Raw genomic sequence first — 20,683 nt, 5'->3', positions numbered from 1 at the left:
ATACATGGTCATCATATGGAGTTGATTGAAATTGTAGATCTTAGTATATTTATTTTTGCTGTTTATTCTGCTGGCTTGCTTTATGTTATTTAATCCCCTTATCCGATGTGCTATGATATTTGACTACTGTAAAACATTTGAGTTCGTCCTTTTTTGTTTTTGTTTTTGTTTTTTGTTTTTTTGTTTTTTGTTTTTTGTTTTTTTTTTTGTGATTTCTATGCTTTGGAATTAAGGTAGGATGGTTCTTTTTCTGCTGTTATTATGGCCAGGTGGGTTTGGCTGATAAAACCAGTACAACTGTTAAGGCTCTTTCTGGTGGCATGAAGAGGAAATTGTCTCTTGGAATTGCACTAATCGGAGATAGCAAGGTGGTGAAACAATTTGGTTGCACATTTTTGTTACTTAAGCGTTTACTGAGATGGTTCCTTCTTTTTGTCATTACAGGTTATTATTCTCGATGAACCTACTAGTGGAATGGATCCATACTCAATGCGCTTGACGTGGCAGTTAATAAAAAAAATAAAAAAGGGCAGGATAATATTACTGACAACACACTCGATGGATGAAGCTGATGAACTAGGAGATCGAATAGCTATTATGGCGAATGGTTCATTGAGATGCTGTGGAAGGTATATCCTCTCATAAATAAATTTCTGATCTTCATTTTCTTTTTCTTCTTCTTCTTCCTTGACGTAGTAGGGTGCAAGATAAGAAGATGGCATACTTCAATTTTCCATTGAAGCCCAAGTTTCTTAGACGGAACCAAATAGAAAGCCTCATTATTTCCCCTAGGCATTACTGAATTATGTATGCATTCTTATTGCTATGTAAAATTCATGAGTTATACAGGACAATTAGCATCACATTACTCTTTAACTTTTAGTTCATATGCGATTTCATCAGTGTGTAAGACTCTTGTCTATCAATTGATCCTTATTCATTAGGCCAGTAGGAAATAAGCCAACAAGCATAACTTGCTTTTATTGTCTGTCATCACTTGCAAGATTCATCATAACCAAGTACATCAATTTGAAATTCATCTTAGAAGGAAAGTAGACCTCATCACAACCAGTGGAGGAAATCTAGTTAGCTCAACGACCTTGCTGTAGGCTGTGGAAGGTGAATTGACTAACATTCTATGATAGAAAGTAGTCATTCGTTTTTTTGCCTTCTTACAGGATCTTATATTCTTTTTTGGCTTTATGTTCTTCTTTTTACCTTTAGTGGGGCCTATCTTTGTATATATCTTGTGTACTAGAGTTGCGCTCCTCTTTCCAATTTTCAATGAATTACTTATTTATCAAAAAAAAAAAAAAAAAAAAAAAAAAAGGATCTTATATTCTTTTCACTACATTTTTCACTTTAATGCTTTTGTTTCTCTACAAAAGGAAAGAGATGATGGGAATGTGCTTTTGATCTAGAAGATGACACATTGATATGTCTGTTGTTGAATTGATAAACATGGAGAACTGACAAATTCTTATTCTTAAGAAGTGTGTTGATCAATTTTATTTTACTTATAGGTTATATTATAGTATAATGAAAATTATCTCTTTCTTTCTTTCCTCATTTACTTTGTTGCCAACTATTTTCATATGTAATCATTCTTGAAGGAAATGAAAAAGGAAAAAAAGAAAAGAAAAGAAAAGAAAATAAGAAGCTCCAGTTTAATTGAATATCTTCCTCTTTCTGCTCTTCCCCTTCTTACCATTCCTCGGTACAGTCATTCCGAAAGTCCTTCTGAGGATGATCAAAGCTCTTTGTCAAACTTGAGCCCTTCGAGTTGGCCTCCATTATTGGAATGTAAATGTTGTAACTAATTGAATAATATGTGAAAAAAAAATTCAACACATTGTCTTTGGGTTTATGAAAAGTGTTAAATATCTCTAAAATTCCTTGTTCTGAATGCTCATTATTTCAACAGTTCCCTTTTCTTGAAGCATCAGTATGGGGTTGGTTATACACTAACACTAGTGAAGGTGTGTTCCAATTTTCATTTATTTTCTTCTTCATTCATTGGATGGCTGTTTCCTTATATTTGTTTAGCACTGACATGCTATCTGCTGGCTTTATGTTCTCCTCCTTTCAGTCTGCACCTACTGCCCCAGTAGCTTCTGATATTGTACACCGTCATATTCCATCGGCAACATGTGTGAGTGAGGTACTGCTCTCACTTTATAACTCAAGTAGATAGACCTGATGTTGCTACTGCTGATCTTCCCTTTCACTTGCAGGTTGGAACCGAGATTTCCTTCAAGCTTCCTTTAGCATCTTCATCATCTTTTGAAAGTATGTTTAGGGAAATTGAAAGTTGCATGAGTAGATCAGTTGGTAACTCTGAAACAAGTGGGTGTGAGGACAAAGACTATCTGGGCATTGAAAGTTATGGTATATCTGTAACAACTCTGGAGGAGGTATTCCTGAGAGTTGCAGGATGTGACTATGATGAAGTGGAATGCATTGAGCGTAATGAAGGCTTTCTTTTACCTGATGCTGCGATTTCTCTTGCTTCTCATGATCATGCTCCCAAAAAGTATTTGTATTCAAAACTTCATGGAAATTACAAATGCATTCTTGGGGTCATATCAACCATAGTGGGCAGAGCTTGTGGTTTAATTTTTGCTACAGTTTTGAGTTTCATAAACTTCTTAAGTATGCAGTGCTGTTGCTGTTGTTTCATTTCAAGGTCAACATTTTGGCAACATTCTAGAGCATTATTCATAAAAAGGATGACATCTGCTCGGAGAGACCGGAAAACAATTGTTTTCCAGCTTCTAATTCCTGCAGTCTTCTTGCTTTTTGGACTTTTTTTGCTCAAGCTCAAACCACATCCTGATCAGCGGCCTCTGACCTTTACAACTTCACAATTTAATCCTCTATTACGTGGTGATGGTGGTGGTGGTCCAATTCCTTTTGATCTATCCTGGCCTATTGCAAAGGAGGTTTGTTAGTCACGTTAATTCATGTTGGTGCTCCTTGTTTTTCTTTGTGATGTCTTGTCTTATAGTCTTCAAAGTAGTAGATTTAACTAATTGTTGATGGTATGAGAATGTAGTGATTTCTTCCTCTAAAAAGCTATTTATGCTGTAGATTGCACAGTATGTTGAAGGCGGGTGGATTCAAAGCTTTAAACCAAGTACATATAAATTCTCAGATTCAGAAAAGACATTAGCTGATGCAATCGAGGCGGCTGGGCCATCTTTGGGTCCAGTTTTACTTTCTATGAGTGAATTTTTGATGTCTAGCTTTAACGAATCCTACCAGTCAAGGTGTGTTAACCTGAATATCTGATTTACTTCATTCTTTTTGACTTTCTGTCATTTGTTAAGATGATGTTAGTATGACTAATGGAAATTAAAATCACAGTCATGGAAACAATTTTTGTAATAATAGAACTGAAATGTACACTTCTGATGATGGACAAAAGTGATGAAAAGGACTATAGCCAATTTTTATAACGAGTTAATTCTTAGAATCCACTACTAGCCGTAGAATATACTAGGAACCCTTGAATCCACAATGTGAAAAGAAGAGAAATTCTTAGGATTTATATTGATAACTGAATAATTGATTAACAACATTCTTTCTTGGAGAGTAGTACATCCCAGTATTTTTATACTATTAGTATTACAGTCATTCAACCCTGAAAGTACAATCGGACTAATGATAGTCAATTTTCTTGAGACTTGTAAGAGTTGATCGGCAATTTGCCAAAATAAAAATATAACAGATGGATATCCAACAACATGGATTACTGGAAATAAACTTGAGTATTGTAAGTGTATATAAGAATGTAATCATGGTTACATGCAGGTATGGGGCGATTGTGATGGATGACCAGAATGAAGATGGAAGTCTAGGGTACACTGTACTACACAACAGCTCTTGTCAGCATGCTGCTCCAACTTTTATCAATTTAATGAATGCTGCGATTCTTAGGCTCGCTACGCATAACAAAAATATGACAATTCAAACACGTAATCATCCTTTGCCAATGACGGAAAGCCAGCGCTTGCAACGCCATGTACACTACTCCTTTCATTTTAATATGATTTATCCATAAAGTATGATTATTTGACAGCTGTTGCCACAAAGTTACCTTTTGCACATATGTAAAGAATGATGCATTAAACCTTCAAAAGAAAATATCAAGAAGAAATATCAAATCGACATGCTTGGCAAGATGATTTAGCTCCTCCTTACCATGAAAAAGCTTGACACTTTTCATTAAGTGGATTAGGAATTGAATCATTTATAATGTTTTATTTTCCATTACGTCGTTATCTTGTAGCATACTAGACTCTTTTGGGATTTTGATTAATGCATTCCTGTCATTTTGTGACTTTTATTTGATAGATTATCTAGGGATGCCATGGAATGTGGAATGTGGGAAAATTTCTAAAATTGTAGTGCACCAAGTTAAATAGTCTAGATATCTTTTAGTTTACCTCTAGGAAGAAAGGGTCAAGCAGGCATCCTTCTTGAAAGAGTGTTAGAATGCAAATTGTCTTTTGAATGACATATCACAAGTCATTAAACATTCTCCAATCAATAGACTTTATAGTGTCTGCCAGCTAAAACCTTCATTTTTTTTTTTCTCTTCATTAAGATTCATCTATTTTCATTTTAAATTTGTAGGATCTTGATGCATTTTCTGCAGCAGTTATTGTTAGCATTGCCTTCTCTTTCATTCCTGCCTCATTTGCGGTTCCCATTGTAAAGGTATTTTCTAGAAAGCTACATCTCAAATATCTACTTTAGCAACTGTGTATGGCATTTCTTACCCCATCATTTGCTGTCATTTAAAGTCTACTTATCTGAAAAAAGAAGAACAATAAAAGTGTCGCTTGAAGTGTGAAATTAACTCAACGACCCCAAACAACACCCAGAGGGGGGTGAATACATGTTTTTCAATAATCCCAACCAACAAAAATATTGTAACGACACACAATATCACCAAAACTAAATAAAATAATAAACAGAGTAAACACAACAATTTTGGTGACGAAGTGGAAACCTTTTGAAGAACTCTTCAAAAGTAAAACCACGTCGAGGCAGCCAAACTTTGGAAACTGATCCACTATAGAACATTAAAATTAAAATCAGTTTATGCTTCGTGTGGGTTCGGGTTAGAGGGCTTTTGGTGTTTTGAGGGTTTTCCGGATTTTGTGGGTTTTTCTTGTTGTTTTGTTTGGATTTTTCTTTTGCTCGTTTTAGTTAGGAGTTTCCTGTGTATACTGCCTATGTACACAGGGGGGCCCTTATAAATTGTCAATTTCTTATTAAAAAAAATAAACCTAACTTCTACCCAACAAACAACCCGTTTATCTTTTACCGTAGTAGCTCTAGAAATCTAGTCAATATTCTATTTAGCCTTCTCTATGACCTGGAACTCATATGGCTTAAAGGTTTTTGTGAACTTGTGTGGTTCAAAGAAACTCTAAGAGGTAAGGAATTGATAGCATAAGGATGCAAGGGTTCTCTTTTAGCGCACAAAATATTGGCCTCAAGGTCTTCTGAGAATCATAAGAAAAACTACAATGAGCAGAAAGAAGAGCTAAACCAAGAAGGAAAGAGGGCCAGGAAAGAAAGAAATGGAAAAAAAAGGTGAAGAATTCCTTGAAGAAGAAAGGGATTAAAAAATATTAATCGTATATTATTGCTATGATACCATGTTAATTCTAGGGTTTTATAGAAAAAAATAAGGAAAAAAAAAAACATTTCCTCCCTCTCACTGTTATATATATATAGGAAAAAAATATAGTTGACAAGTATACCTTGTGTATACTTTATTAAAAGAATGTACTCTCTAATGGAGGTCAATCAACTAATAAGATCTCTTGACAAGGAAAATTATAATGGCAAATGGTTAACTCTCCTGCCACTACACTTGCACATGCAACACTAATCCTCTATTATCTATTTGTGTTTAAATATAGTCTGTTATGGAAATCTTGCCTAATGAAGTTCATTTGTGACTACTTGCTTAAGAATATGTGTAACTTATTGTATAGCTTTTGCACTGCAAATATTCTCTACTTTCTTGTTCCTTGGCAAAATAATTTCTACGATCTTAACCAGGAACGCGAAGTTAAAGCTAAACACCAACAACTAATAAGTGGGGTAAGTTTTATTTTTGGGCAAACGAAAAATTGGCTTCTCGTATTTGTTTCATCAGTACTATTATGGAATTTATTTTATATGAATATATCCTTGCACAGGTTTCTGTACTTTCGTATTGGTCGTCTACATATATATGGGACTTCGTCAGCTTCTTATTTCCTTCATCTTTTGCGATAGTTCTTTTTTACATCTTTGGTATGTCCGTAAACTTTCACTTGTGATTTTATCTTACTATGAATTCAGACTTTATTTGGGCTTAATTTTGATCACTATTATAAGTGAACGTATTGATACTTGTGAAGAAAACAAAAAAAATCAATGGTAGATTCTCCTTTTCTTTTCTTTTTATTTTTTCAAATATTCAGCTACTGGCATTGTCGAAAGTTTGATGAGATTAAATGATTTCAATGCTCTAGGGATATGTTAGATGTTTGACCCCATGTTTTAAAAATCATTCCTTTTGCCATCTCTTGAGTTATGTTATAGTGTATTTATAATTTTTTCCATTAAAAAAGATTGGGAATATTGTGTATGGAAATAAGGAGATCACCAATCAATGAAGATATGTTTTTCAACTTGGTATTTGTGAAATCCATTATTTTTCTCATGGATGTTGGAGTGCTTGAATGGGGACATGTTCTCAATAATCTGCCATACTTTCAAATGTGAGTATTACAACCCTTTTATAATGTTGGAAAGAATATCCTAAAGCAACGTAAACTGCAGCCCTAGGATTTAATAAACCCTGGTCCTACATTCGAACCCTAATGAAAAGAATCTAAAAGACATAAATAGCCAAAATAATAACCTACCACATAATAGATGGAGAATTATTGGAAAAAAGGGCCCATAAGCTTAGTTGTGGCTTCCACAATGGAGCCAGACCATTGTTGCAGCGACATAAACCTTGAACTGATGTTTTGCACAGTTCTTGCAATTCATCCTTTCCAATGATAATAATTTCACCAATGTCAAGAGAGGGAAAGAATACTTCTGAATTTCTTGCCCAGTTTCCCTTCCTAGCTGACTCTTGAGATTATTTTTGTTGGAGAGTAAAAATCAGAAAAGCGAAGGGGGTGAGAGAAAAGAAAAGAAAAAGGGATGACGGCATCTCTCCGCATTCTGTTTGTTTGTGCATGTCTGTGTTGAGAAAATTTGATAAACAAAAAAACAAAAATGGATGGATTCTCCTCCCCTCTAGGCCCACCATATTTCTTCTTGCAGATTTGGGTGTTGAGGAAGAACCGTTAGAGTTTGTGTCCTATTACCCTTGGGTCCACTTGATTTCCTGCTGTATCCTAGAAACCAAACAACAAAGGAAAGGTAGCTTTCCTTCATTCCAACACCCCCCCACTGTCCTCAATTTCCTTTCCCTTCCCTCTCCCATTTTGAAAGCATTATAGTATAGATTAACAATTACTGTTTTTTTATATCATCACTGTGTTTTACATTATTGTCATGATTAATGCTCATTTTGTTTCTTTTGTGTTATGTATTAAATTTCTGTAGGTCTGGATCAGTTTATTGGAAGGGGTTGTGTCTTGCCAACAGTCCTTATGTTCTTGGAATATGGATTATCAATTGCGTCATTAACATATTGCCTTACATTTTTCTTTTCTGACCACACCATGGCACAGGTGGGCATTTTCATTTCTCAATATACTCCAAGGTGCATTGTTCCCATACTTCCATGAAGTACTTATGTTTTCAGTCATCTTGCAGAATGTGGTTCTCCTGGTCCACTTTTTCACTGGACTCATTCTTATGGTTATCTCATTCATTATGGGGCTTATACCGGCAACAGCAAGTGCAAATTCTTTTCTTAAGGTTGTATACTGTTCCTGTTCTAGATTGTCAACGTAGGGTGTGGAAAGGCATTCATTATGATGGCTTTAACTTCCCTATCCGTGATGAACGTTCACATTTAAGAGATTTAAACTTAAAGTTACATAAATGGTCAGAGAAATGTCTATCTTGAGTCCTTCCATAACATAAAGCCCCCGGTCCTATTTTGTACCCCAACAACTGCAGTAGCAAATTCTTTTTTTAACATTGAACTAAAGCTTTCATTTACAGATATTTGTTAATTGAGGTCATACATGTCATTCATTGATGACCTTAAACCTCAAAACAACCTGTTAATCACCAGCACCATTGAGAAATTGAAACTTCAATTTTACATAAGTGGTCTGAGAACTTTCATCTTGAGCCCTTCGATAAATCAAGTCCTCAACCCTATCTCTTGACCTAATCATTTATCACTTTGATTGTTATTATATAGTTTGTATTTGACAAGATTTTACTTTAAAACAACTAAATGAGAAACCTGTTTACCAAACTGTGTTCTTTGTAATGAGAGTTAGAAAATGCTTGATAGGACAATGTGTTCGAAAGCTACGTATTGCCTACTTTGCTTGATGTATTTTTGGAGAATGAACTTGATGAGGATGGAGATTTTGTTTAATGTCCTTTTAAATTGACTTCAATGCTGTCAATTCTCTTGGGAAATTATTACCATCTGCAATGCTTCACTCCATCGGAAAAGCATATGATTGCTTTCAAAATTATGTGCAATTTCGAACCAGTTTTGCTATTGTTTTATGGATGTATAAGCTATACAACAATAGCAAGAGCAATGAATCTATAATTACGTATCACTTGATAAAAGGCTGCTCAGTTATATTTTCCTGTAACTAAATATTTTTTTCCTCTATATGTAGTCAGAATTTATGCTGATAATAACCATCTCATCTTTCCTTACATTTGTTATATATCGTACCAGAATTTCTTCAGATTATCTCCAGCGTTTTGCTTTGCTGATGGGCTTGCTTCGTTGGCTCTTCTACGACAAGGGATGAAAGATAAATCAAGTGATGGGGTTTTTAATTGGAATGTTACTGGCGCCTCGATTTGTTATCTCGGTCTTGAGGTTCATTTCTTATCTCAATCCTGCACGAAGCTATATGCTTGTTTACAATTTTATATGTTGACTAGCCTTTGATCATGTGTGTTGCTCATGAAAAAATTGAGTGAGTATTACACAATTAAAAAAAAAAATGTAGGCGTAAAGGTACTTATAAAATTTATACATGATTATGTTATGTTTACATCATTGAATGACTAGAAAGAAGAAAAATAAAGTTATATATGCTTTGAGCCGTGAACTTAATTTGAGTCTGTTGGTCTTCTTTTTATGGCTAATCGGTAAGGGACTGAGGATACCACCTTCCTATCTCCCCAGTATTCTCATGCCATGGATTCACATTATAGACATCCATCTTGAGATTCACTACAATTGTAATTTTCTATCTTCATGTAGATATGGCTCATTCAGAAGTTCTGAAAGTTTCATTTTAATTTAGCTTTTCTTTTATCAATGATAAAAACACCCATTTTTGCTGATCTGTCTAGTTGGTTCTTGTAATAAAGCGGCAAAACTACTTCTAGCTTGGTGCCATTCAAATGCAAACTAAATTTTCACATGGAACCCAAGATGTTTATTTGATGTAGCGCAATAAAAGAAAATTTCTTCTTCTTTTCTGGTTTTTTTTTTCATTCCTGGTATTTGGCATGGACTTCCACTAGTTTAAAGCAATACACTCTAACCATGCATAGATGTATCAGTGGAAAGTTTGGAGCATGCTGACAACTTTATTTCTTATATTCTCTTTAAAAATGTGTTTGAAATGGGCTTCCTCTGATTCAATTCGATTTTCTCTCCTCTGGCAGAGCATTATTTACTTCCTCTTGACACTAGGGCTTGAACTCTGGCCTTCTCACAAATTGAATCCTGTCAGAATCAAGGAGTGGTGGAGTAAGAAAGGTCTCCAGCCAGGCACTTCTAGTTATTTAGAACCTCTCTTGAAACCTTCCTCAGAAGCTGTTGCTCTTGATCTTGATGAAGACATAGATGTGAAAACGGAAAGAAACAGGGTACTTTCAGGTTCAATTGATAATGCCATCATCTATTTGCGTAATCTTCAGAAGGTATCACTTGCTTTGCATAAAATTTCTTGTTTTTTAAGTCTTAACTTTGTAAGACCAATACCATGCCATTCCATTATTGTATTATACCAATTTCAGGTGTATCCTGGAGGAATGCATTGCGGCACAAAAGTCGCAGTACAGTCATTGACTTTCTCAGTTCAAGCAGGAGAATGTTTTGGATTTTTAGGAACAAATGGTGCTGGGAAAACCACAACACTTTCAATGCTGTCTGGTATATAAAAATTATGTGCCAATACATGAATACTGTATCTGTGGAATGTCAAAGCATATCTTATCCCTGCCATAAATAACTTCTAATTCGATTTAGTTTTTGGAGGGGCCAACTTCATAAGAAATGACTATATTTCTATGAGAATTGAGGGGATAAGTATATAATGAAAGTTGTTCTTTTTAAGTATTCATATATTTATTTTACTTTTCCTGAGGGTATTATGCGGTTCCCAGGATGATAGACTTTATAAGAACAGGACAATGATGTGGATATTCAACAATTATACCACCATAGAGGGTTCTAATTTTTAATAGCTAATAACTGAAATATCTGCAACTCTGCATGCTTTTGCATTTTGTTATCATATTTCTGAATTTTGAAATATTTGCTGAGATGCCTGCTTTTGTCCAAATATTTACCATGCAGGAGAAGAATTGCCAACTGGTGGAACTGCTTATATTTTTGGCAAAGACATATGCTCCAATCCCAAGGCTGCTCGTCGACATGTAAATCTTATTTAGTTCATTTTTAAACTTTCCTTTTTTAAAAAAAAAAAAAAAAATTGAAATGTACACTATCTATAATATACTGATTGAACCTAGTTGACTTTTTTTTTTTTTTTTTTTAATTCACTTTCAGATCGGGTATTGTCCACAATTCGATGCTCTATTAGAATTTTTAACTGTCCGAGAGCACCTTGAGCTTTACGCAAGAATAAAAGGAGTTCCAGAATACAGGATAGATGATGTATGTAATTTAGTTGAAGCCTTACAGTAATTTTTATTGCTTGAGCAGGTGGTTTAATCAGAATCTCTTTCTTCTGATGATATGCAAGAATTTGATTGTGCATCAATGAGACGTCTTTCTTCTAGGTCCTTTCCTCAATTTGGGGTTAAATGTATTAGTTAGAGAATCTGGTTCAGTATGTTGTGCTCAGCCATTTTTGTTTCTCTTTCAAAAAAAAAAAAAAAAAAAACGGGGGAGAGAAGTAGTAATAATGATGATCTAGTTTATTGTTCTCCTGCACAATCAAATATTGAATATTCTGCGTAGGAGAAATTTGACTTTAATTGTATGATTTAGTACATAGTGTCAATCACATGTGGGATCCATAATGCCTCAAGCCATTTGAACAGGTTGTAATGGAAAAGTTAGAGGAGTTTGATTTGTTGAAGCATGTGGACAAGCCTTCATTTTCCCTTAGTGGTGGAAACAAGCGCAAATTATCTGTTGCAATTGCAATGGTGGGAGATCCTCCAATAGTCATTCTAGATGAGCCATCCACAGGTATAGACACTGCTTCTTTTTATTCTACACCTTGCTAGACAAGTTTGACAAATATTTTCTATCCTAATCTTTTGTTATCAAATGTAGGTAGCAATATTGTTTTTAAATGGTAAACTTGCCTTAGTTTGAGTTATATTAGGTTTTATTAAATCTAGTTAGCAAATTATTATTATTATTATTATTATTATTATTATATATACCTTTTAGGGTAGTGGAGATGGGAGAGCAGCCCCTTGAAGCCCATTGCCTCATTAAAAGTATCTAAGTTTGAAATTGCATAGACAAAATCAACGGGTTATAGAGGAAGTTCTTAGATTGTGCCCAGTTTCCCCCCACGGCATGTTTTTTTGTTTTTGTTTTTGTGTTTTTTTTTATTATAATACATCAACAAAGAAATTATAACAAACAACAAAGGGTTGAGCAATCCAACAATAAGCCCCAAAATGACCACATCAGTGTAGGTAAACAAAAATTAAAAGGGAGTGCATGAAATAAATGACGCAGCCCTATTGATATATATTTGGTTCCTTTTCTAATTATTTTGGTTGGGTGTGAGAAAAAAGTCAATGCAACATTTATCATGTTGTCAGGATCTGCTGTCGTTCAGTTAAGTGAGCATGTCAATGAGTTGGAGAATCTTGGTGTCCTTGTTTTTAAGGCAGTTTCGGCTTGTAAAACTGGTGAACATGGTTGGTGGGTCTTGAAGCCCAATGAATCTGAATAAGATGCTAAACTTCTCTTACTGTTCTTGGTGCAATTCATTTAATAGATGGTCTTCAAAAAATAGTCTTGGCCCAAGGGCTAAAGTGGTTTTGGAATACTAGATTGCTTATGTTTAAATTATTCTCTTTGCTAAATCAAATATGTGTCGGGTTAGTTCTTTATTAAGCTTCTTATGGTTTTGATAATACTCTGAAACCCTAGAAAATCTTACCATGACCTGACAAGGTATGTCTATGAAGAAATTGCACACAATTGGCATTATGAAAGGTTAACCTGTTCTATGCTCTTACATGGGTGAGATTCGTTCACATTTATTACTTTCGGCTATTTAAGTCACAAAATTCTTTTGTTGACTTTGGTAGACATTCTAATTATATAGATATTGTTTTCTTTACCCTTTATTTTTGGATAAGTAATGTATATTGCGCAGAGGGGCGCAATTCTAGTACACAAAGAATATACAAGAGAACCCCCTTATAGAAAAAGAACATAATTCCAAAAACTCAGAAAAATTAGAAATAAGCTAACTATTCTATTCCACTCTCCATATATATAGGTATTGTAATCATCTTCTTCATTTCTAGCAATCCATTCTCACTTGAGAATCTTCAAAGCTCCTTGCATTCCGCTCTCTCCAAAGACACCACGTCAAATACAAAGGAGCCAACCTCCATATGTTCTGTTATAGCAACCTCACAATGAAGGAGAAGATGATCTAAATTCCTCACATTTCTAGCACTACTCCACCACAATAATATTCATCTTTCGTAAATAATACTTCACTTCAAATAAGTTCCTTTTAGATGGAATCCAACAAATTGTATCATCGCCTCCTTGCCTTATTCTTTGAGAATACAACAACTCAAAAAACTCATAAACCACTTCCACCTCCTAATCATGCACAGGTCTAGTAAGTATAATATTCCATTGAATGTTTCCATTATGGAGTTGCATATTCTCTGCCACCCACACATCCTTACCACAAGCAATAGTGAACAATTCAGCAAATGAGACCTTCAAAGGTTACTCTCCACACCAAACATCATACCCAAACAGCACTTTAGAACCATCTCCTACCACATATCTCACATGATTAGCAAAATCGTCTCACTCCTTCCTTATACATTTCCACACTCCCACACCATAGGGCTCCAATCTCCTTAAAACACCAACCTCCCCGCATACTATCATATTGAATGTTTGCCACCTTTCTCCACAAAGCTTCCCTCTCCGTAACAAACCTTCACAACCACTTACCCTAAAGGGATCGGTTAAACTGAATCATGTTTTCTTTACCTATAATTTATAAATGCGTTTGAAGAGCGATAGAAGATCTATTGCATCCTTGAACCTATGGCACTAGTCCAAAGCCTTGATTTTTGTAAAATTATAATTAGTGCATCTAATGGTCTGACAGCACAAAAGCTTTGACACATCAAATTGTTATCTACAATTGCATCTGTAAATCATGAAATTCAAGTTATAAGGTTACATGAGTCGTGTCTCTACCACAAAACTTCTCTTTTACTAGTTCTACAGTTTATCTTGTAGTTAATGCTCCATTGACTTATCCTATTATTTGTTTGTTCATGATTCAATTGTGAAGTCATCTCCCTACCCAAGCCTTTTATGAAAATGTTACATGCTCCATGTAACATCTTCTCTTCTTTGTCAGTGCTATTTCCAATCAACTAATTTTGTCATTGTTATTAATAATTAATAATCCTAGGTATGGATCCTCTTGCCAAACGATTCATGTGGGAAGTGATTTCTCGTTTATCTACAAGACAAGGAAAAACAGCAGTGATTCTTACAACACACAGCATGAATGAAGCTCAAGCTCTGTGCACTAGGATTGGGATAATGGTACAATTTCTTTGCTCCCTACAAGCTTGAAGAACTTGTGTCACATAACCATTTACTTTGCCTCTTTTGTGTTTGATTTGAAGGTTGGAGGCCGACTAAGATGCATTGGGAGTCCTCAGCATCTGAAAACACGATTTGGAAATCACCTTGAGCTAGAGGTATGTATGCTGAATTGTGAACTTTTGGAGCATTTTAAGGAATCTAATTCTCTGTTCCCTGTCTTCAGGTTAAACCTGCTGAAGTCAGTACTGTGGACTTGGAAAACCTTTGCCAAATTATTCGAGAAAGGCTTTTTGACATTCCTTCTCACCCAAGAAGTTTACTTGATGATCTTGAAGTTTGCATTGGGGGTATTGATTCCATAGCATCAGAGAATGCATCCGCAGCAGAGATTAGTCTGTCAAAGGAAATGATAATTGCAATTGGACGCTATCTTGGCAATGAAGAAAGAACAAAGGCACTTGTATTGTCCACACCTGTTTCTGATGGGAATTTTGGTGAACAGCTATCTGAGCAGTTGGTTCGACATGGTATGTGCACTTTTGCATATGCTGATTTATGTGCTTCATTTTTGTTGTTGCTTTTTTTTTTTTCCCTGTTGATACCTTTTGCTTTGTTGGAAATATGTATGGAATGTTTTATAAGCTTTTGGGCTCCATCTTCACAAAGTTAACGATATTATTACTATTATTGTTATGATTATCATCACTTTTGTTAGTAAATTGCAATGTCAACTTTGACCCTCAAACTAGGAGCCCTTTCACTTAGCACCCTCTGTTAGATTTTTTGTTAAAGCAAACAGAAAATGGACCACTTGCAAGACACATGACCCCAAATGACAATAATATTCCTGCATTAATTTTTTGTTTTAAATGTCATCCACGGCCTGCCTGGGCAGCTGTGGGTCATTGCCAGATAATTTTTTTTTTAATCTAAGGGCATATTGGTATTTTCACGCATCTCACATAATGGACATTTCACATCACGTGATGCGTTTGTCATCCAAGTTATAGAAAATTTTAACGGTGGCGCTAAGTGAAAGGGGCTAATGGTTAGGGGGTCAATTGTAACTTTTAATAGTTTGGGGTAACATTACAATTTGAGTGCAAGTTTGAGGGGGTGAATGTAGTGTCTCCTTTTTATTATTATTATTGCTTCTACTACTACTACTACCACCACTGCTACTACTACTTCCAGCTTTCATGTATTTTTTCCCAGATCTTTGATTCTTTTGTTCCTATACAAGTTATCCTTTAATTTTTGTTAGTGACCGGAATTAAGTGTTCTCAATAAACTTTTTGCACTTTTCATCTAAGTCCGACTTGAATTAAGGCATTTATTTCTTGGCATCTGCAGCTTGCTTGTCTTATGTTTTAGAAGATTGTTTGTTGTTTAACGTAAGACAATTTAACGAGATTCACTTGCACACTTTTATCTGTGTGGCTTTTCCATCTCTTACAGCAAGATGCTGAAATAAATTACTTCCTAAGCTAACTTTAGCAAACTGATTCTTATATTTTTTTTCCCAATTACTGAGAAGTAATTACTCCTGGTCAGTATAGAAAGTGAGTTATGCTTCTTGAACATTTTAAGTTCTTCCTTTTTCTTATGTTTTCCTTTCCTATTTTAGGGTAAGTTACACTAATCTTCCTTTGGATTAGGTGAAATTATTGTAACCATTCCACACATTTTTAGAATTACACTGTAGCCATGTTTGAACTGTGTAGAAAGTTTATATCATTCTCATCCTCACCCATTCACCACTTCTTATTTGTATCACAACATAATTCTTAATAGGATATATCATATATCAATATTGTGAACCTCATCTTCATTACCATTTCTAACTCCTATTACAGAATTTGCTACACCAAAACCATTACTTCAACTAACAGTAGAGTTGAAAGCCTACTTGTCTTCAAAACTTAAGTTAATGGAAAAGGATAATTTAGTATAATATTAAAGTAGGCATCATGAGTTCAAAACCCAATCTATATTCTATACCTTCAACATAATAAAATATTCCATGTATCCCTACTTATACAGGGGAATCTGGGTCTCAAACATATGTTAAAGTAGTGGTTAAATTCTTAAAATTTTTATTTTTTTATTATTTTAAGTTTTTGGAATAAGTGGTAATTTGCCACTTATGTTCAGCGCTGAAGTTGTATATGAAAAACTATTCTAGCATGGGGTGTTATTATCAATTTTTTGATAATATGAGGGAGGTCGCTATAAATTTCACTTATGGCTAGTGCAATTTACTTTTTTTTTTTTCCTTTTTTTTTTGCTCCAAAATAGCAATATGTTATGGATGCCAATAAATTCTAGCTCAAATAGTACCTTGTCTATCCATAAGATTGGGGTGGAAGGTGAGGTCTGCGTTCAAGGCCCATTACGTGCATGTGCATGCCACCAATTGTAAAAAAAAAAGGAAAAAAATCATTATGTTCTGGATTTTATGTCATGTATGTTTGGTTCTTCAAATCGATGGTCAACATTATTAATCATTTTGCAACTCCTATTTTTTCTGTCTTGCTACCGTTTTACTAATTATTTGAGTTGGCGTAGGTGGCATACCATTACCAATATTTTCCGAGTGGTGGTTAGCGAAAGAAAAGTTCTCTGTGATCGATTCATTTGTACTCTCTTCATTTCCTGGTGTCACATTCAAAGGATGCAATGGGTTGAGTGTTAAATATCAGGTAAAATCAGTAATGACTTTCGGATACTCATATTGCAATTCAAATAATCCTCCTATGCATTTGGGATTTGGTGACTAGTTGTGACCTAACATGGGCAATTGTATGGAGATGTGTGGGTGTGTGTTTTCAAGTATTTGCAATTGTATATCTATTATGAGCTTCTACAACTCCTATAGTGGTTGATCTTGAATTTTGTTGCAGTTGCCATTTGGAGAAGGCCTCTCACTTGCAGATGTTTTTGGACACCTGGAACAAAATAGGTTAGATATGTTCATACATTTCTTGTTTTTCATGTTCCTTTCTTGTCAATCAAGCTGACCAGTGTTTCGTTTAATCTCTCAGAGTTCAGCTGGGCATTGCAGAATACAGTATCAGTCAATCTACTCTGGAGACCATATTTAATCATTTTGCTGCAAACCCATGAGGTATTATGGTCTTCTTGAACCATTTTTCACTCACTCAGTGTAGGAGGATCATATTATACATGTAGCTCTCGTGTTTCCCTGTAAAAGGTTGAGTCTGTCTGACAAGGTTTTAAGGCCATTTGTATATATCGGAAAGTGACATAATTGTGTACAAGTCGAAACATTTGCCTATGGAAATGTTGGCTGTTGCCTTGATCAAAGCTTGCATCCCAACATCATACAAGCGATGGCTTTAAACGTTGTCAGTACATGGAACATACATTCTGCTTCAAATTCTTATGTATACTTCATAGAAGGAGTGGGACTGGACTTCTTCTATGGCAATAAAAAATCCAAGTTTTTGTATTCAAAGTGTGGCAATGATTCATGCCTTTATATAAATAATATGGTGATTTTCACTACCACGTCAAAACTAAATAGTATTGGTCGTCCTACGTGCATTGTGCTGAGCTTGGTTTCATGAAAATTAACATATTTATGAATCACTTAGTACTGAATGATATATATATATATATAGGCATGTGGTTTGTGATTTTGACAAATAACTCCCGAGTTTAAAAAAATGATTAATCACTTCTTGAAATAAGCAAAAAAGAACAAATTAATCGGTTAAAACTCAAATGAGCTGTGTCAAAACTTCAAATCACATGGACAAAAAATGCATTTATCCCTAGATTATAAAGTCAAGTTAATTGATTTTAAAGGTAACACTTTTCCATGCCTTATATATGAATGACATTGTTATACTACAGTACATCCTAAATTGGTTGGTTTTGAATTGGGAAGAGCTGTGAACTTGAAAGTGAAAATAAGAAAACAAATATCTTTAAAAAATAAAAATAAATAAGACAACAAATGGATCACAGAAGTCATTTGTGAAGTATGACCTCTGCATGTGTGGTTTTATAATTGTCTTTTTTATTAGGGTAAATGTATAATAATTGATTGAGTAAATGAGTCTTTTACAATCAGTGTTTGAATTCTTAAGAATTGAATTTAACTGTTTACTTTGTCATGGATTTAAAATGGGTCTTTTCGTATGTGTTTTGTTAAGCCATGTCAGCATTTTTTGCTATACCATATTAAAATAATATTAACTTATTTATTAAATATTAAAAATTAAATAAATTAAAGGGTGAAGGATCATCCACTCATGCATCCCTAAAGGGTGAAGGATTAATTAGGTATTACTGATATTTCTTCCAAGTAGATAGTTTTCTTACCTACTTGGAGACAGTAAAATATCATTCTTACCATCAATCATCATTTCTTCATAGCATCAATTATAAATGAGAAATGCCTCATGCAATCTCAAGTGCACACTCTCTAATGTGGTAATGAAAATCATTCTTTCATTATGCGGCAACTTGTATAATCTCTTGTACATTGCACGTTCACTTCATCCCTGAAAATGAAATCTAGTTGATGGCAGGCCATTAATTCTTATGCTTAAACGAATAGCTCATGTTTTACGTATTTGTAGGTGCGAACCAAAGCTGAAGTAGAATGACTTGTAATTGTATGATCTCAGATTTCCTGTTAATCGTTTAGTAAAATCTAATATTTTATATATTAGAAAAATTTGACTTTGAGCCACAAGCTTGAATAAGTTTACTAATTAAGCTAATGCATGCAATTTCAGAGAAAATTATATTTATCTCTTCAATCTACTACTAAATTTGTAATATCTTCTCAATCTTTTAATTTTTTACAATATCTCCAACTCCAATCTATCATTGGGGTTGCAATGTCTCCTTTCACTAGTAAATTATATTAAGTCAAAAGGTAAGAGCAATCACTTGATCTATATGTGATGTTTAGAGCATTCCCAGCAGCTTCCCTGTCATATTCCCTAAGTTTAGGGAACCAAACTACTTTTTGCTTCCCTATGTCAAAATACACCACAATAGCTTCCCTTAATCATTCCCTATATCATTAAAATAATATTTTTTACTTTTTTTTTTTTTTTTCTTGAAACTCTTTTTTTTCTCTCTCTCTCTCTCATGTCTCCGTCTTCTTCTTCAAGCTGAGCTGTAGTTGCAGACCCACAAACGAAAATGCAGAGATTATCTTAAAAAACCATGACTTTCTTCAATAAGCACCCTCACTTCCTCCTTTCCTCCAAATCAAATCAGCCCTTCAACCTCCTTCACGCAGCATCACACTCCACACACCATGAAATTCCCCAATCCCATTCCTCACTCGCAAATGGGTCTTCCCCAAACCCCACCATAATTCAATCCAAGCCGTAGAAGACCCATCGGCCAGAGCAACTGCAATCATCTATCAGACGCTGAAAGAACTGGGTTTGGGCTAGTTCGCCTTCAAAATCACCCAGACGATCAGACCCACAAACAGAGCACGACGAATTTGCCGCCGATGTCGAAAAGGTATATAGAATCTTAAAGAAATTCCACTCGAGGGTTCCCAAATTGGAGCTTGCTTTGCTAGAATCCGGTGTTGTTATGCGTTCGGGTTTAGCCGAGCGCGTATCTAATGAGGCGGTTTGCCTCGGCCAGGAATGGTTAAGAAAACGATTGAAGTATTGAAAATTTGGGTTTGCAGGGTTGTTTTTGGTTGCAGGGTTGTTTCTGTGTCAGCCATTTGGTGAAGTGCGAGAGAGAGAAATAGAGGCGAGTGAGACGTGCGGGAAAAGATGTGAGAGGAGAGAGGTTTTTTTTTTTCAATTTAATATGCATATGGATCGCTACAGTAGAACCCAAAACATTGGGTTCTACTGTAGCAGCTGATGGTTTGAGGAAGCATATAGGGTGTCTGCTGTAGGTGGATTTTTGCAATTTTTTAGACATATTCCCTATATATAGGGAACAGACTCCCTTATAGGGAGTCTGCTGGGAATGCTCTAAAATGTCCAATCACTTTCTAGCTGACGGCCTGGTTGTGGGTTAGGAGGCTAGGTGACCCACTACGAGGTTGTGGGTTTGGCACTTAGCCGTTAGTTTTCTTTGCTTTTTGTTCATTTTTTATTTTATTTTCCTTTTTTCTATTTTTTGCTTCTTTTTTTTTTTCATTTTTCTGAAATTTTTTTCCTTTTTCGTTTTTGTCTTTTCTGGGTTTTTTGTTTACTTTTTCTTTTTCCTTTTTCTGATTAACTTGCTTTTCCTTTTTTTTTTTTTTTTTTTTTTTCATTTTGAATCGCATAAAATAACCATTATTATTCCCCTCCCATTAGATTAAATCCTAGAGTAAGGAGGAGATTGTAACCCTAAGAATAAATTAAAAAATATTGTAAATATGGTAGTAGTCAGAGGAAAATAAGTGTAGGTTCCCCCAATTTGGGATATGAAATAGTTGGGAAAAGAAGGCTGCCTATT

At 34.8% G+C, this 20,683-nt stretch overlaps 1 protein-coding gene across 2 annotated transcripts in view; it reads left to right on the top strand.

The window, feature by feature from the left end:
• Nucleotides 1-17,693, top strand: part of ABCA1 (ATP-binding cassette A1) — a 42,952-nt gene extending 25,259 nt beyond the window's left edge. For both annotated transcript variants that reach the window (XM_059572881.2, XM_059572882.2), the window contains 24 exons: nucleotides 270-368; nucleotides 445-629; nucleotides 1,925-1,979; nucleotides 2,090-2,161; nucleotides 2,235-2,942; nucleotides 3,091-3,269; nucleotides 3,814-4,024; nucleotides 4,639-4,722; nucleotides 6,082-6,123; nucleotides 6,222-6,318; nucleotides 7,633-7,760; nucleotides 7,846-7,950; nucleotides 8,906-9,052; nucleotides 9,853-10,110; nucleotides 10,207-10,342; nucleotides 10,769-10,848; nucleotides 10,982-11,089; nucleotides 11,479-11,629; nucleotides 14,082-14,218; nucleotides 14,302-14,376; nucleotides 14,445-14,748; nucleotides 16,790-16,923; nucleotides 17,125-17,183; nucleotides 17,266-17,693. In XM_059572881.2, coding sequence (XP_059428864.2) covers nucleotides 270-368; nucleotides 445-629; nucleotides 1,925-1,979; nucleotides 2,090-2,161; nucleotides 2,235-2,942; nucleotides 3,091-3,269; nucleotides 3,814-4,024; nucleotides 4,639-4,722; nucleotides 6,082-6,123; nucleotides 6,222-6,318; nucleotides 7,633-7,760; nucleotides 7,846-7,950; nucleotides 8,906-9,052; nucleotides 9,853-10,110; nucleotides 10,207-10,342; nucleotides 10,769-10,848; nucleotides 10,982-11,089; nucleotides 11,479-11,629; nucleotides 14,082-14,218; nucleotides 14,302-14,376; nucleotides 14,445-14,748; nucleotides 16,790-16,923; nucleotides 17,125-17,183; nucleotides 17,266-17,347 — 3,636 coding nt within the window. In that variant the 3' untranslated portion in view covers nucleotides 17,348-17,693. The remainder of the gene's footprint in view (nucleotides 1-269; nucleotides 369-444; nucleotides 630-1,924; nucleotides 1,980-2,089; nucleotides 2,162-2,234; nucleotides 2,943-3,090; nucleotides 3,270-3,813; nucleotides 4,025-4,638; nucleotides 4,723-6,081; nucleotides 6,124-6,221; nucleotides 6,319-7,632; nucleotides 7,761-7,845; nucleotides 7,951-8,905; nucleotides 9,053-9,852; nucleotides 10,111-10,206; nucleotides 10,343-10,768; nucleotides 10,849-10,981; nucleotides 11,090-11,478; nucleotides 11,630-14,081; nucleotides 14,219-14,301; nucleotides 14,377-14,444; nucleotides 14,749-16,789; nucleotides 16,924-17,124; nucleotides 17,184-17,265) is intronic.
• Nucleotides 17,694-20,683: the final 2,990 nt, after the last annotated feature.

This window comes from Corylus avellana, chromosome 10 (assembly GCF_965113065.1).
Source record: "Corylus avellana chromosome 10, dhCorAvel1.hap1.2, whole genome shotgun sequence".
Classification (NCBI taxonomy): Eukaryota; Viridiplantae; Streptophyta; class Magnoliopsida; order Fagales; family Betulaceae; genus Corylus; species Corylus avellana.
Note: the sequence above shows the minus strand (reverse complement) of the source record. Positions and strands in the feature narration are given on the sequence as shown.